General features: G+C 38.4%; 1 protein-coding gene across 1 annotated transcript in view; it reads left to right on the top strand.

The window, feature by feature from the left end:
• The first annotated feature begins 242 nt into the window (after positions 1-242).
• The window catches only part of LOC109432905 (non-lysosomal glucosylceramidase), a 30,249-nt gene continuing 11,777 nt past the window's right edge, over positions 243-18,714 (top strand). Inside the window, exons 1-2 of the mRNA XM_029853790.2 lie at positions 243-764; positions 8,664-8,933. Coding sequence (XP_029709650.2) covers positions 598-764; positions 8,664-8,933 — 437 coding nt within the window. The 5' untranslated portion in view covers positions 243-597. The remainder of the gene's footprint in view (positions 765-8,663; positions 8,934-18,714) is intronic.

The following is an 18,714-nucleotide window of genomic DNA, read 5'->3' as shown; positions in this document are numbered from 1 at the left end:
ACATTATGAAACATATTAAGGATAATATTCTAAACTATACAAATATAAAAATTAAATACAGTTTAATTCAGACCAAGGGAATTATTTTAAGACAATTTCGTTATTTCAGATATGTTATTTAGAAACTTGTTCTGCCAATATAACACAACCTGTTATAACTTTGTCTTTCCCACGTGGTCGGGATCGCACACGCGAGTCCGGCTGAAATCAGCAGCAGTCTGTGCGGCAGTCAGTTCAGTTTAGTGAATCGCAGTCAGTCTCCGGAGAAGTGTTTTCGTGTTCGGTTGTGTTGTTTCGACTCGGTTCAGCGGTCGGCTTTGAGAGTTTCGCCATACACGGGAGTAGGAGAAAGGGTTTGGGAGAAGTTAAATTGCTGAAATCGTGTGAATTGATGTGCTAATACTGTGATAAGGCAGCGCGAAAGCAAAAATTGCAAAGCAAAATATTTAGTATCGAAACAAGGTGCAAAAGCTTAAAGTGCTGTCATTGAAGTGTACAATCAAAAGCAAGCATATAGATCTATTCATATTTATAGATATTGAACTGGTGCTTTAAGGCAGAAAGTGATAAAGAAGTAAATTTCACTGTGGTGCAAAAATGGATGGTGATAGTGCTCAATCAATCTGCGGATTTAAACAACAAGTGACGGCAGTACCTCAGTATGGCTTAAAGCTTAAGTTCAACCACGTTTATCCGGAGACTAGGAACCAGAATTTGAAACCCTCCCTTCGTCAACTATGGCCCATCATCCCAATGGCTCTGAGGTACGTCATCGATGCGGCTGAATAAACTTTCACTTTTGATTCATAACATGAATTTGTCCGAAAGCGGAAGATTCAAGCCAAGAGCCATTGTGCTACACCTTGCTGGAGACACAATGTCTACGAGATTGAAGATATGGGGAAGTTGATTTACCACCCATTTCGCCACCCACCGATCTAGTTATCGTGATTCAATTGAACCCAATTCCCTTTGCACGGGTATTTTCCACTTCGTGCGTCTTAAGGATATCAGCTGCCAAAAATAGGATCATGCGGGAGATCCCTGTTTGATATACCTATCATAGTATCATTGCGGGAGTGAAAAATCTTGGACACATGTATCGATTTTCACTTTTCCTTTTATATTCGGTTAAACTTCTATGCTCCCCGTGCTATTCTATGCTCTTCGTGTATGCTCAAGCAGGGTTAGCATCGCCGCCGGTGGGACTCTCTCTCAAAAATTCAGTTCCAACCATGCTCTAGCACGCCGGCTCTCAGTCGGGGACGACAATGCATTATAGTTGTGTTTTTAAACCGGTATTCTTTTGCTTGCGGTGATACTGGCGCCAGGCATATGCTTAAGAAAACACCAAGTATTTGAACAATTCACTGATGCTAAATTGTGTTCGTTGCAGGCAGAACATTTTTTGTTAAAAGGTGCCCAAGTGTGATTGTTAAATAAAGTTTGACGAGGATTGGTTATTTTTTTTATTGCATCAACTAAGCAATAATGAGAAAGGAAAAAGCAGGAGACTGTGTCCTACCTAATGCAATGTGTTCAATATTCATTTACGCATCTCCTCCAACTATGCTTGCTTATTCTATGAACGTCTTTTGTCACCACCACCAAGACACCAACTTTTAGTCTACGCACGTCAAGTCAAAATTTTCCAATCAAATAAACAACTGAAGACTAATGTTATCAATTCTTTACTGGAAAATTGTGGGAGGCAAAACGCCCACTCATATTTTCCGTTACAGCTTGATTTTAAATAGGGTCTGGGGCCATTTGGGCAGGAGCACATACTTTGGGCACTTGCTGCTATAACCCAGTCAATTTTGAACCGATTGACTTGATTTTTAAGAAACGATCAGATACGAAGAGTATCTAGCCATGTTCCAAAATTTAAGTCAATTGGTTTGAAATTGACTGAGGCATAGCAGCAAGTGCCCAAAATAGGTGCTCCTGCTCAAATGGTCCCAGACCCTACTCAGGGGCTCTATCGATTCCTTCACAGCAGCCACAACAACAAGTAAGGAGAAGGAGGCATCTGGTTCATAGGATTAGGCAACTGGTCATTTTTCAAACTTTCATCGTTTTGAATTATAAATAGTCTCATTAACTAGGCATTCAAGTGGTAACAGCAGTTAAACAATATTTGATTGATACTTCAGCAGCAATATTCAAGAAACTAATGCATTTTCAACGATTTTTATCTGTTTCAAAAGTTGGTTCGTAAAACGTGTAAGTGGTGCAAAAAGGTCATCTGTCATGGAGTAAGATGCCACTTAATGGCGACGTTCAAATATGACGTCCATCATTATTCGGGCATTCCAATGCCCCTTATGCTCCTCTGTCATGCTTTTTCGTAAACATGGAGTGTCACACTTTTACAGACCCGCTCCGCCATCAACGATGGTTTTTAAATGACTCCTAACATCGATAGCGTAGGCATCAAACAACCATGCGCCCCCATGTTTTACCCAATCTCCTTGGAAACACATGGCAGATAATAAAATCTCCAGAAAACCTTAATTGCAAGCACGAAAACCCGGCAGATGCCAAGTTTCATTGGGGTTCAACAGATTTTCCGTGAGTTTGCCTGCCTGGCTTCTAGAAACATGTTTTATGCAAACATATCTTGACACCATTCACCTATAGTAATGATCAAATCACATTCAGGAATGATTTTATGAATTGGGCCATTTCACTCCGCCTTGGCGTTTTAAACTTTATTCCCCTACTCTCCAGTAGAAGCACTCAAAAGTTGGATAAATGACTCTTAGGAAGATTACGTTAGTAGTCGAAATATGCGTATCTGTGGAAGGATAAGCATTAGAGGGCGAAATCAAAAACTGATCACTCATTCGACCTCAAAAATAACAGCGCGTTACAAGCTAAGCATTGGCAAAGATGAGGCAATGCGTGTTCTGTTACCGCTAGTGTAAATCTAATGCTTTTTCCGGATATGCGTTCAATTCAAGCTTAGTATTTTTACTAGTTTTGAAGTGTTGGTTTGTACAACTGATACAACCAGATTCTCTCACCGTGTCAATTACCTACAGTGCAATTCTCTCTCGCTTGTCGTAAGAGGTGCCTTTATCGAGATACCCATTTGAATCTGCTATTTGTGTCGACTGTCGCAGACATTTGTTGATGTTTGCTCACACGATACCCATCTCCTCACGTTTGTTTTGGCTCTTTACTTGTAGCGCTGCATTCCCAGTTTTGTTTATTGAAGTCCTTTCCACTCGATTTAAAATATACACACACAGTGCTTGCTTGGCATGGTGTATGAAACAATTGAAATCCGCGATGGAGTGAAGTTTTTATCGCACATTGCAGGTGGCTCGCAATGGGATGATAAGATTTGCTTTATCGAATTGTATGAATCTGTGCTAAATTATAAGGGAAACAAAGGTAGACGAATATTGGAAATTGTGACATTGCATTATCTGCAACCAGCTGTTCTCTGCGAATCTCTTAGAAACTCGGATGCCACCCATTAACATTATTATGATAATGCAGGTCATCCAAACCAATATTGCATAATCTGCAAACTTCAGAACTATACTTTTAAAAGTAATCGCATACGCTATATAGAGTAATGTTGCAAACTTAATCATCTACGGTTACTGGACCTGCTTGAAAATATATTATTATATGCATAACTATTACAGTAGATATATTCGCTATAAACTCTATCATCACATATCCCACTATTATCTATGACCTCCATGGCATTGTGCAAACCTTTCCAAAATTAATTTTGGGCTGTTCCAGATCAACCACACTACCCCGAAGAGCAGAACTTTAGATCTACACTCGTAACAGTAGTCATATCCGCTATACAGAGCAACGTTGAATAATCAACTAAAATTACTGAACCTACTAGAAACTTGATATGTATTTATAGTGTTTTGTCTGTATAAACGAGATTTTTAACCCTAGGCTAGTTCATCTCGGGACCCACGGCTTTATTTCCCTTCCGGAACAGAGCTGCAGGTCTACACTCGTAACAGTGGTCATATCCATTTAACAGACTAACGAGAAATCATTAACTGTGGTTCCCAGACCTACTGGAAGACTAATAGATATCATCATATACTTTTTGGACATTCAGAGTCGTCCAAACTATTCTGGAATTCAGTCCTTGACATCTACAGGTGTACAGTAGTTAATTTCGCTACGAACTGCTATCCAACTATGATCTACGAACCCACTGGAATCTACAACTCATTCCAACATACTTTTATGATATACCAAATCCATCAAACTGTTCAGGAAAGCATAACTACAAAGTTACACTCATAACAGTGGTGACATCGTTATACAGAGTTACGTTGCCTAGAGTTGCTGAACTCATTTCAAAATTGATATATCTTACTATACTGCTTTGGACCATTGAGGGCCTTATAAACTTTCCTGAGGCACGGTAAATGCTGGGTATGTTGCGCAATTATGATCCCATTGTGATCCACTAGCTTCTGCCCAGCAAAATCCTATCCCAACCTCCGCGTGGTACCGGCCGAAAAGTATGGGCAACCTTAGGGAAAATCGGGTAACCAAATCCGGTGGAAACTTTGGTCGTAGGCTGACAGGGAAGGGGTCGTTTGCTTCTGCAAAACCTGAGCGTCTGTTCACTAGGAGGAGCGGCTAACAACAGCATCTGATCATCTGATGTTAGGGGCGGCTGATCAACATCCGAGTGCCAGCTAAGGACTCTAAGGTCAACTGTGCACTATGGTCCTCCGGAAAGTAGGGGATTGGTGTCAGGTCCTACGAGCCAGCCGTAAAAAATCATTGTAACGGGAATTCAACAACAAAATAATACGAATCGAGACCAACGGCAACAACCCCAGCAAACAAAAAGGACTTGCGATTGCAAAACTCGATACGTGGAACTGTCGATCTCTCAACTTCATTGGGAGCACCCGCATACTCGCCGATCTACTGATGGACCGCGGGTTCGGTATCGTAGTGCTGCAGGAGGTGTGTTGGACAGGATCCATAGTGCGAACGTTCAGACGTAATCATACCCTCTACCAGAGCTGCAGCAACACACGCGAGCTGGGAACAGCTTTCATCGTGATGGGTGATATGCAGAGGCGCGTGATCGGTTGGTGACCGATCGACGAAAGAATGTGCAGGTTGAGGATCAAAGGCCGATTCTTCAACATCAGCATAATAAAAGTGCACAGCCCACTCTCCGGAAGCACTGATGATGACAAGGACGCATTTTACGCGCAGCTCGAACGCGAGTACGACCGCTGCCCAAGCCACGATGTCAAGATCATCATAGGAGATTTGAACGCTAAGGTAGGCAAGGAGGAGGAATTCAGACCGACGATTGGAAAGTACAGCGCCCATCACGAACGAAAACAGCCTACGACTCATTGATTTCGCCGCCTTCAAAAATATGGCCATACGTAGCACCTATTTCCAAAACAGCCTTTCTTATCGTTACACCTGAAGATCACCACAGCAGACGGAATCACAAATCATCAACCATGTTCTGATTGGCGGACGGCACTTCTCCGACATTATCGACGTCAGGACTATCGTGGCGCCAACATCGACTCCAACCACTACCTAGTGATGGTCAAACTGCGTCCAAAACTCTCCGTCATCAACAATGTACGGTACCGGCGACCGCCTGGTACAACCTAAAGCGACTGAAACAACCGGATGTCGCCTGAGCATTCGCGCAGAATCTCGAGGTCGCGTTTCCAGACGAGGACGAGCTCGATGAGGCCACTCTAGAGGACTGCTGGAGTACAGTGAAAGCAGCCATCAACGACGCAGCTGAGAGCACCATCGGGTACGTGGAACGGAATCGACGAAACGAATGGTTCGACGAAGAGTGCAGAACAATTTTGGAGGAGAAGAAGGCAACGCGGGCGGTAATGCTTCAGCAAGGGACCCGACAGAACGTAAAACGTTACAAACAGAAACGGAAACAGCAGACCCGCCTTTTTCGGGAGAAAAAGTGCCGCCTGGAAGAAGCGGAGTGCTAAGAAATGGAACTGCTGCGTCGTTCCCAAGAAACACGGAAGTTCTATCAGAAGCTCAACGCATCCCGCGAGCCGAAATATGCAGGGATAAAGACGGAGGCCTTTTGACGGACCGACGTGAGGTGATCGAAATGTGCAAGCAGTACTTCGATCAGCACCTGAATGGCGTGGAGAACGTAGGCACGGGAGACGAAGGCAACGGAGGAAACGACGACGCCAGTGCAGCGGAAATGAACCGCTGGTAAGGATGGTATCTCAGCTGAACTCATCAAGATGGGCCCTGAAAAGTTGACCACCTGTCTGCACCGGTTGATAGCCAGGATCTAGGAAATCGAACAGCTACCGGAGGAGTGGAAGGAAGAGATAATCTGGCCAATTCACAAGAAAGGCGACCATTTGGAATGTGAGAACTTCAGGGCGATCACTATTTTGAATACTGCCTACAAAGTGCTATCCCAGATCATCTTCCGTCGTCTGTCACCTTAAACGAATGAGTTCGTGGGAAGTTATCAAGCCGGCTTCATCGACGGCCGGTCGACAACGGACCAGATCTTTACCGTACGGCAAATCCTCCAGAAATTCCGTGAATACCAGGTCCCAACGCATCACCTGTTCATCGACTTCAAAGCGGCATACGACAGTATCGACCGCACAGAGCTATGGAAAATTATGGACGAAAACGGCTTCACTGGAAAGCTGACTAGACTGATTAAAACAACGATGGACGGTGTGCAGAACTGCGTGAGGGTTTCAGGTGAACTATCCAGTTCATTCAAATCTCGTCGGAGACTGCGACAAGGAGACGGACTCTCATGCCTACTCTTCAACATCGCTCTGGAAGGTGTGATGCGACGAGTCGGACTCAACAGCTGGGGAACGATTTTCGCAAAATCCGGTCAATTTGTGTGCTTTGCGGACGACATGGACATTATCGCATTTGGAACGGTGGCAGAACTGTACAGCTGCCTGAAAGGCGAAGCAGCAAAGCTGTTGTTACGGCTGTTGATCTCAAACACTTAATTGTGAATACCGTGTTCGTTCAATTTTTGACAGCACTTAGGTATATATTGTTTACCTTTTGCACTTGTTTTTGAAAGTTTGTGCATTGAGCCTCAGTAAGATCGATTACCGAATCTACCGAAATAGGTAGTTCTGTTGTTCTAATTTCGTTAAAAAAGTATCGAACAGGTGATTTAGAATTGAGTGTGCATGTTCTGAATTGCAGGACAGTTTGGATAATCCTGAATATCTCGAAAGTATCTTATAGTCTGTATGCGATATTCTATGTACTACAATGAGCCTAGTTGATCGTGCAACTCAATGCAATCAGCCGCTGTAGATCATATATTTTTGAATCAATAATAGTTTAAGAGGTGCGACGTTGTAGCATCTGATATTCAAATGTAAAATGGTAAATGGTAAACTTTCAGAAGGTGGGCATGGCACATTTCATATTAATGTTTTGTATGATGTCAAAAATTGCTTTTATGCAATTCAGTGTCATAATTTCTATTTTATACTACTCATTTTAGTATCATAATGATCCACTTTTCCGTACCGGTTCATAATGCAACTGAAATGAGTTGCATAATGGAAAATAGTTGCATAATGTTCATAATGCAACTCATTTGGGTTGCATTATGAACATTATGCAACTCAAATGAGTTGCATTATGAAAAAATCATTGCATAAAATTTTGTATGGAACTCGTTGCAAAACTCGATTTTTTCAGCACTCTTCGTATTTATCCAACTCAGCAAGCCTCGTTGGATAAATGTACGACTCGTGCTGAAAAAATCAACTTTTTGCAACTCGTCACATAAATAACTATTACACCCGTACACTTTATGATGTAAACTCAAAGACAGTTTTTTTTGGCACAGAAACAATAGATAGAAATGCGGTAGCAAAACTGTAGCAATAATAAAGGAAAAATACAGCTCCCAAAGAGTTAAAGCTGCACAATGCAAAGACACGATATTTGTCAATTTATCCGAATATTCACATGACACATTCTTCTATCTACCTCATCACCGTGAGTTATTTTATTTATCCAGCTGGATAAAAATAAGTAAAAGGAAAATCATCAAATTCTTTTTCCGTTAACTTCACTTCGATGAACAACGAATTCAAAATACCTCGCAGAAGCCGCACTTCAAAGAATAAATTATAAACAGACACCCAAGCTGAGCTGTTTATGAAAGATTAAAATTTAGTCCAAAGTCACAATATTCTAGCACGCTTAACGCACAAGGTCTCGTAAACACTGTGCGCCATAACCGTATTGATGACTTCGAAACATATGTGCATCATCGGACGCCGTCGATCGAATCCTATCTTTGTTGTGGAATCACTTAAACGTATCGACTTCGCGTCGATATGATTTGATTTACATTTCCAACCGAATATGAAACCAGATGCGTCCATGGGAACGCTTGAATCTCTGGAAGGTCATTTTGTAGAGCCTCTTAACGTTTCCAAACAACAACGTTAATTAATACTAATTTGAAACCACGAGCGAGCATCAATCTGGTATCAAATGCAGACCGTTTTTGCGCTTTTTTTCATTTCTCGGTCTTCCATAGCTTTCGAGCTCAACGACTACGTCGTAATCGTCCTAATTGATTCGATTTCTAATTTCTCGTCTCTCTCCACTTTCACCCACAGATACATCCCCTACTACTGGAAGGTGTCACGCGAAAACCGTCAAGTCCTGATGGACTACTGGTACACCGAGAATGGAAAGCAGATTTATGGGGCACCGATTGGAGGCATTGGCGCCGGCACGATTGGACGTGGATTCGCCGGCGAGTTCTGCCGGTTTCAGCTCAAGCCGGGCCTGTACGAGTACAACACGGTGCACGCGAATCAGTTCATCGTCACCATAAAGGACGAGAACAACGTGACCATTTTCCAGAGTTTGCTTTCCTCATACAGGTATGCATGGTGGTTTTTTTTTAAGACGGGGTTATTAGTCTATACGGTTATGTTGGCGCGACACGGGATCAGGATAGAGCCAATGTTGTACATATGTAGGTACCGAGTTTAATGATAGGGTGATTTATTCACGTGGAAATTTGGTTTAGAGCTCATTCTAACGATATATTACATTCGTCATCACCTTCTTAATCCAATTAGTTTTGATGTAAGACATACTTTCTGAATAAGTTTAAATGCATGATGAATTCTGAATCTCTTAAGGCCCAAAATCTCTGAATAAGTTCTTATTTCAATTATGCTTACTGGTTTCCCCTTGTTGCATTATAGTCTCATTTGCTGAGCATTTAAAGTAGTAACAGCAACTAAACAATATTTGCTTAATACTTCAGCAGCAACATTCACGAAATTGTGGTGCAAAAAAGCCATCTGCCATGGGGTAAGATGCCACTTAAGGCGAAACAGGAAGCATTTCCTCACTATTTTGATTTTTTATTTTTTTTATTAAATAACGAAGCTTTATTTTCACTTTCGGTTTTCGTACACATGTAGAGTATGGATCAAGGTATCTTCTGATTTTTTTTTTTGTGGTGAAAAAGGTTTTCCATTTTTACAGAAAACATTTTTTTGTGAAATTTTGTTCAAAAATGGTTTCTGCAAAAACGAAAAATATTTTCCACCACAAAAAAAAATCAGAAGATACCTTGATCCATACTCTAAGAACTGCTCAATTTATAAAACGGACAACTTGCTTGTACGATATCTTTTTTATTTTTCAATAAAATCATTATCAGTTTTTTGTATAACTTTCTATAGCTATTTATTCTCAAATGTAGGAAAAATAAAACATTAAGCAAAATGTTCCTTAGGTATTGTGTAACTGAAGCGATTTTCGTAAAACATCAATAAAAACCCATTTCTCAAAATTCGACATAACTTTCCACATACTTGACATTTTCATGAAGTTTTCAATGTATTGGAATCTTATACTATTCTACTAAAGCTAAAGCTCTATAGTTGGTCAGTAATAATGCACCAAGCAGTCTCCATCTTGATATAGCAAGTTGCCTTGTTTTCAAGGAAATTTTTAAAATATGTTCATTTAGGTCCTGTGTTGCAATACCATCATGGATTCGGCTGAAAATTTGTCCAGAGTAGTAGAATATTGCTCTCTGAATGATACAGAAGAAAAACTTACTTTTAATTGCATTTTTCATCAAAAATTTAATCCACAAAGATGGTCATATTTAAAAATATCATACTTTTTGCTCCATTGATGTAGATTTTAGACCCTAGCGAATCTTGTTATTATTTATTTTCAACAAAGTTGGTCCTATGTTATTGTACACCTTATTTAATAATAATCGGATGCAAAATTTTTATTTCCAACATCATTGTTATGCAAAATTTGCATTAAGGTTGCATTGTTATTTGGAAGAACCTTCAAAGAACGAAACTATTTTGAATACTGTGTCTGTGATGGCTCACAGTAACCAAACCAGCAATGCTGTTAAGAAGCAGTTTTCTGCATTTAAAACCACATTATTCCCACTTTCGACTGGGTGCATAAAAAAATTGATAATTTAATATTTTCATGCCTTTTTTGCTTAACAATTCTCGCGCTCAGTATCATACGGGCGTATCTACAATGATCGATTTCTCTTCATCGATTTTCTCTTCGGCTTATAATTTGGCCTGGAAATCATTTTTGGTTGTTTTTGTTGTGTTAGATGCTAGTCCTAGTCGTCCTTCACCGAAATACACCGAGAGATCATTCGAATATTAGTCGTATTTTCCGGAATAAGCCGAAGAGAAAATCGACGAAGAGAAATCGATCATTGTAGATACGCCTGTATGATACTAAACGCGAGAATTGAATTTTATTCAAAAAATCGAATCTCACTTGAGACTTTAATATCTCAACATTTTATTTTCCAATTGGGTTTTTAAATTAAGAAAAATGTATCCATGTTTTGATTTTATACGAAAGAGCATCTTTTTCTGAGCCACTATGATTTTTTTCAGATTTTTAGAACTTTATTTTGGTACCTAAAATAAATTTCAAAGAGATTTTTTGAAATCACCTTTTGACAGCTGGGTAACTGTTTGACAGCTCCACCCAGTACAAAATGCGACGAGGGGTGATTCGACAAATCGCTCCCATACAAACTTTAAATTGATTTTTAAGTAGGTTCCCGGGCACCAAAATTCATGAAAATTTGGATTTCGGCTCAGTTTCGCATGCAGATTCAGAATATGGAAATATCTCAACACCGCTAAAGAAGCCAATTGAGTTTAAATTGTGCCAGAATGTTTATTACTCATGCTGCTGCAGCATGGCACATACTTTTCTGGTATTAAAAACGATATACCATATGTGAACAACAATTTTATACATATTTTCAATTTTCAGCAATCGAAAAATTCACCTCATTTAACACCTGGCCGATTCTCTATAAAATAAAACTATTTTTATTAGATTCAAAAATGATTACTATAATAAAAGATTATGTACTGAACAACAAAGGAAGGATGGTTAAATTTAAACTACGCGTCTTCTATTTATAGTCTTGTAAAGTTGTCCATTTTATAAATTGATCAGTCCTTACATGTGTACGAAAACCGATTTTGAAAATATTGCTTCGTTATTTAATAAAAAATCAAAAACCAAAAACTGAGGAAATGCTTCCAGTTTCGCCTTAATGACAACATTCGAAAATGGCGTCCATCCTTTCTCGTGCATTTTCCCTTTACATGGAATGTCACATTTTTACAGAACACCAACCCCCCCCCCCCTCCTAAACGATGATCGTTCGTAGTGAAATAACCCCTAACATAGATAACGTATGTAGGCATCAACAACCATGCGCCTCCATGTGTTTCTCAATCTCCTTGGAATAACATGGCTGATATTGAAATCACCAAAAAACCTTGATTGCAAGCAAGGAAATTTCTCCATGGATTATTTCAAAAATGTCTCTGGGCATTCTTTCAGAAAACCATTCATGGATTCCAGACATTCTAACATCGATTTTTTCGAAAGTCAATAGTTAAGAATTCTTACAAATTTCACCAGGGATTTCTTCAAAAAAGTCTTCTTTATTCTTACAGAAATATTTATCAGAGTTGCATCAGCGATTCGTTAAGAAATATCTTCAATGTTTTCTTCAGAATTTCTACCAGAGATTCCTTCAATAATTCCTTCAAAATAATTGATAATTGATAAAAAACGTCACGCAAAAATTATCCATTTTCAACCCTCCGTTCCCCCTGAGACAAACTTTTTGTATAGACCTTTGAAATCTGTGTTTGGACCGTCACACTTTCCTGATTTTCCCTCTCTTCTCAAAGCGTGACGTATTTTATAGACGTTACCTCTTCAGAAATATCCCCAGGATTTTTTTTTTACAGTAATTCGAGGATTCTCCAAGAAATTCTTCCATAAGTTTCTTCAAAAATTCATTCAATGATTGTTCAATATTGTTTTCTATACCGCTCCAAGCAGAGATTCCTGCAGAAATCCATGCATAGATTCTATCAGGAGTTCTTCTGGGTGTTCCACCATGTAGTTTACCGGAAATTTTTTTCAGGATAGCTTTTCTAGGAACTACTACCCAAGCAACACACATGTTATATAAAAGTTACGACAGCGCAAGTTTTGGTTGTATTGAAGTTTATTTTACGTAATTTCAACACAATGTTAGAATTACGTCAAATAAACTTCTATACAACCAAAACTTGCGCTGTCGTAACTTTATTATAACATGTGTGTTGCTTGGGTACATGCCTTTGGAAATTCCTCATGAGATTTTTTTTATTATATCCAACAGAAGCTTAGGTGTTTCTCTAGACATTCTTCGGGGTATTCTTTTATGAAATCCATTAATTTTGATGAGGGATTCCTACAAGAAATTCCTCTGAATATTTCATAAGAAATTTCTGAAGGAATTCCACTAAAGGTTTCTCGAGCAGTTTTTCTTGCATTATTTCAATTTTTCAGCAAGAATTTCTTCAGCAACACCTTCTAGAATTTCGTCGGGAATTTGACTTTTTTTTCAGATATTGTTCCTAAAGAATATCTCCAGAGATTTCTACAGAAATTGGACATAATATTTATTTAAAAAATCCTTCAAGGATTCTTTTAAAAGTTCCTTTACGGATTCTTTCTCAAACTTCTTTAGGATCTCCTCCAGAAATATTTCCAGAAAGGAGTCTCTGTAGTAGTTTCACAGTTGTTTATGCTAACATACGAAATGTGTGTAAACCATTTCAACTGTCATTTCAATCACGAAAACTAACTTGCAACCATTTAGAGATGGCGCAGAGATCCGCAAATAATCCCTGTTAAATAGAAATTACTGCAGCAATATATATATGGAAGCCAGTGAGCAACGTATTTGGTTTTTACAGTTTTTACACAGGTTTTGAGTTAAGTTTTGTTCTATGATAAACAACTGTTCCAGACACGAATGCCACATAATTGGTAAAGTGTCTTTAATAAATATTAATAATATTAATAATAAACAACTGTTATCTTTGGTAGTTTGAACGGATATTCTTTAAAGGGCTCTTCCAGGAAACCCTTGGTAAATTTCGTCAAGGATTACTGAAAAAATTTTTAGATGTTCTAGAAATCTAGATTTTTTGGTTCTGCTCCTGCGATTCCTTCAGAAATATCTCCTTGGATTCCTTCAGAAATATCTCCAGGAATTCTTTTAGATATTACTTCATGGATTTCACCATTGGCGTAGCTAGGGGGGTTCCAGGGGTGCCTGGCCCCCCCTAGAACAAATTTGGCACCCCCTAGAATTTTTCCTTCACAGTCACCTAAAATTTAAAACTAAATAATTCCAATATTTATTAATGGCACATTTGAACAAAACTTAAGCACACCCGGAATTACTTATGTAAGGTACCCCGGGGCAAGCGAGAATCCGGGGCAAGTGAGACCTACAGCCATATATTTTTTATTTGTTAGTTTTAAGGCAAACATTCTTCATAGAAAACATAGGTATCACACCAACGGATACTTTGAATTCAAAAATTTTTATTGTTCTCACCATAAAGAGACCATATATGTTATTGTTGTTCATATGTAATTTTCAATTAACTAAGTGAGATTAACGTACTGTACTACATTCGTCGTTCAAAAATAGAATAACAAATAAAGTAAAACTTTTTCGGTTTCAGGATAATATTTGGAGTGCTTATAAGTTATTTTGAACGAAAAAGCTGTAATTTATTTTCATTTATTACCTTTTGTTAACTGCTCTCACTTGCCCCAGTGCATTTCAGTATCTGGGGCAAGTGAGACCTATGAGAGTAAACAAACACAATTTCATAGTTTGATCTCGCTTTCTTCAGCCTAAGTCGAAATTTACACAAAAGTGAAGCGAAAATCGGCGCCTTAAGTAATCAATCGTTGAATTATAATTATTTTTTTCTATTCTGATGATGAAACTATTGTTTAAAATGATAAAGGTTTTTGGTAGAACATATTTTCTTCGAAATCATCTTTTTTCATATTTTCGTTCAAGTAATTTCTATTATTTTTTCGTTTTTCGTTGCATAATAAGGTTCTGAATGCTAGGGAGCCGGCCATAAAGTATGAAAAAATTAGAAAACGACTTATTCGAAGTTCACGATTTAACAATCTTTATTTATTAATCGTAAAATTATGTAAGGGAAAACATAACATCTGTAAATCTTGAAAAATCTTTTGGCGAGACTCATCAACTACGTAGTATGAAACGTAAGTTTAGAAATCTTTCGGAAATCAACCTTAGGGCGCTTTTTGTATGAATAAAATCAATTTGTTTTGCACCAGCTGCTAGAGTTGAATCATTTTTTTTTTCTCAGTGATTCGTTATTTAAAAAAAAAGACACGGACACCGTCTTCAGCCAGAGGCTGTACAGACTGAACGAAACTTAACACTAGACAACGGACACACGGAGCATGCACCAGTGGATACGGAGAAGAAACTATTCTCACGAAAAGTTTCATCGCCCGGGGCGGGAATCGAACCCTCACCCCACAGCATGGTGCGATTAGAAGCTTGGTGACCCTAACCGCACGGCTACGAGGCTCCACAATGTTATTATATGTGTTACGTAATTTATGCACGATACCACAAATTTTTCCCAATATAATATTAAGCCATTTGTACAAAAAATCCGAATAGGTCCCACTTGCCCCGTGATACGCTGTAAATGAAGATCTGCTCCACTTTTCATTATATGCATAATATAAAAAATTTAAAAAATTTGAAATAGTTTTGATGCCCGTTAATAAGAAGAAATAGACCAACAATGTCTGTTAGAACCATTGGAATTATAAAATTATTTATGTTTAGAATTTTTTGGCTTGACAAAACCAAACTAGCATTTTTTAGGTCCTACTTACCCCGGGGTACCTTAACTGTTGTACGTTTTGGCGTTTTGGATATTTATAAGAACAATCAACAGACTTCTCCATAGATTCCTCCAGAAATACCTCTATCTATTCATACAGTGATTTCTCTAGGCTTCCTTTATGGATTCCTCCCGATATTTCTTCAACAAACTTCCCTTGTACATACTAGAAATTTCTGCAGAGATTGATCCAGCAAATTCTGCAAGGATTTCTTTGGAAATTATTACTATGACTCTTCTCGGAATTCTTCTAAATATTTCTATTGGGATTTCTTCAGATATTTCTGGTGGAATTATTCAAACAATCTTCCTGGGATCCTTTTAGAAATTGCTCCGGTGATTCTTCCAGGAATTCTTTCAGAGATTTCATTCAGAGGTTCTTCCAGAAATTTCTCATGGAATTCCTCCAGGCGCTTATATTGGCCTTCCTCCGGGAATTGTGGCTAGGACTCCTCAAACAACTCCTGCTGCGATTCTTCCAGCAATGTATCTCCTCCTCTAGAAATTCTCACTGTGGTACCTTCTGGAATTCTACTAGGAAAATTCTTCCGGAAAATCTCCCTTAGACTTTTCTATAAAATCCCTTCATTGATTCTTCCATACGTTTCTTCAAGGATAAATCAAGGACTTTCTACAGAGGTTCTTCCAGAAATTCCACAGGGGATTTCCCCAAGTATTTCTATCGACCTTCCTCCATGATTTTCAGCTGGAATTCTTCAAGCAATTTCCATTAGTACTCCTTCAGAAATACTTCTAGGGATTTCTCCTGGCATACTTAATTGCTGCAATACTTTCGGGAAATCTTGCTGAGATTCCTCCAGAAATTCCTTCTGCGATTTCATCAGGGATTCCTCCAGTATACTTCTACCGATTCTTTCAAGGAGAACTTTAGGTATTCCTCTAGGCATTTGGTAGTGATACTTCTCTTAAGATATCCCTGGCAGCATTGCTGATTCTAGGATTTCTCTAGAAATAACTTCTATAATAGCTCCCGAAATTCCAAGAATTCCTCCTGATATTCCAGCTGTGACTGCTCAAGCAATTCATGCGGTTCTTCCAGCTATTCTTCCTCCCGAAATTCTTCCTAGTGATTCCTATACGAATTATCCTAGCATGATGGCTGGAATTCTTCCTGAGATTCTTCCAGAAAATCCTCCTGCGATTCCTTCAGGACCTTCTCAATAGCTTCTTCCAGAATACCTCTGCCGGTTCTTGCAAAGGCTTCTCAGGTATTCCAAGGATTTTTTTCTTTAGATTCCCCAGAGATAAACCAGCCTAGGGCTGAAAATCTCTTTAATAAAGACAAAAAAAAATAGATTCCGGCATTCCTGATGGGGTTTCTCTAGAAAATCCTGTACAGTTTTCTCCAGCAATTCCTTCCAGGATTTCAGCTGAGATTTCTACAGCAATACATCCCAGAATCCTTATAAGAATACCTCCTGAGATTTTTCCTGTGATTTCTTCAGAAGCTCTCCGGTGATTGCTCCAGGATTTTGTTTATCCAAGATATTTTGTCCACGGATTCTCTCATAAATTTCCCATGGGATTCCTACAGGCCAAGAGGAGGCCTTCATCCAGGAATTTCAGCTAAATTTCTCAAGCTATAAATAAAAGAAAATCGGGTTAAGTACGGTTCCTTTGAATTCCACTAAGAATTTGCATCCTTTGACAGATACGTATTTCGACCTCAACTGTAAGGTCGTCTTCAGTGTCTTGTACTTGACTCGACTCGAGTCAAGTACAAGACACTGAAGACGACCTTACAGTTGAGGTCGAAATACGTATCTGTCAAAGGATGCAAATTCTTAGTGGAATTCAAAGGAACCGTACTTAACCCGATTTTCTTTTATTTACAGATATTCCCCTAACAAGCCCAGGTTAATCATCATTCTCAAGCTATTCCTGCTGTGGTTCTTCCGGCAATTCCTCCTAGGAATACTCCAGTCATTATTACTGTAATACTTCCCAGAATTCTTCTACGGATTCTTAAAATAATTTCTCCAGACATTCCTTCAAAAACTTGCTGGGGTTATTCAAGACAATTGGTGTGTCATTTTTTTTAAGACTCATCCAGGAATTCATAGATTACTCTAAAACCTGGAACTCCTCTTGGCCTACTTCATCAAATTCTAGCTGAAGAAATCCCAATAGAAATCTCTAGAGGAATCCCTACACGAATTTCGGGAATAGTTGGAATTTCCAATGAAATCCTAGGAGGAATCTCTAGTGAAATCCTATAGGAATGTACGGGAGAAACTTGTATTTAATTAGAAGGCACATAATGTTTCTAATTAATGAAATGAGAGATGAATTTGTGGAAAAAGAATCGCGTTCGGCATGGTAGTTTTTTTTTGGAAATTTCTACGGTAGCTTCATTGAAACACAACAAACATTTGAGCTTTATAGGAGAAGAACAAACCACTCTTAAGCAAACTTCAGTTTAAGAAACTGATATTCAGCTAGATACGTTTCTTGGGAATTCAATCAACAATTGCTTTGTATTTTTTTCTATATTTCTATGGCTATTCCTCCGTAATTATTTTAGCAATTTCCTATTTAGTTATTTTGCAAATTTCTTAGGCAATTTTATCGTGATAACTTTTGTTATTCTTTGATTCAATTGTATTTAAATTTATTGATTCCGAAATTTACTGAACTGGAAATTCAGAAATTCTCCACTGGAATTGCTTAAAGAAAATCCTATGAAATTCACGAAAAATTTACTGACAAATTCCCAAAGAAATTGCCGGAAAAACATCCATCAAAATTACTTTAGAGCTTTTAAAGTAGAATTCATATAAGAACTACCACAGCAGAATATCAATAGAAAACATAAACATTAATCGCTTGAAAAACTACTAAAAAAATGGCGAAGGAACTCCCGAGAAAACATTTAAAAGGATTTGCCAATGAAACAAAATAAAGCCAAATAAACTCCTAGTGGAATTGCCAAAGAAATTTGCAAAGTAATTTCCGATGAAATTTTCAAAGGATGCGTGAAAGGTGTTTAGTATCAAATTTCAGACATATTACCAAATAAATTCTTAAAGAAATTGCCGAAGAAATTTGCCAAATTCAAAGGAATTACTGAGAGATTTCTGAAAGAAGTCTTGATTAAAATAAATTGCAAAACAATTTCCAAATAAATTGCCGGGAATATTCGCTGAGGAATTACCAAAGCAATGTTTCGCTGAAAACACAAATTTCTTCATTATATTATAGCATTGAATCAGAATCCCGAAGAGAACAATCGAAGTTCGCTATTAATGTTGTGGTCAAACCAAAAATGCAATTATATGTCCCGATTTTGCAATTTCAAGTATTTATAACTCTTACAATGCCACAAATATTTAGCTTATTGGACGCAGTG

This window comes from Aedes albopictus, chromosome 2, assembly GCF_035046485.1.
Source record: "Aedes albopictus strain Foshan chromosome 2, AalbF5, whole genome shotgun sequence".
NCBI classification, from domain to species: Eukaryota; Metazoa; Arthropoda; class Insecta; order Diptera; family Culicidae; genus Aedes; species Aedes albopictus.
The sequence above is the reverse complement of the archived record's forward strand: the minus strand, read 5'-3'. Positions and strand labels throughout refer to the sequence as shown.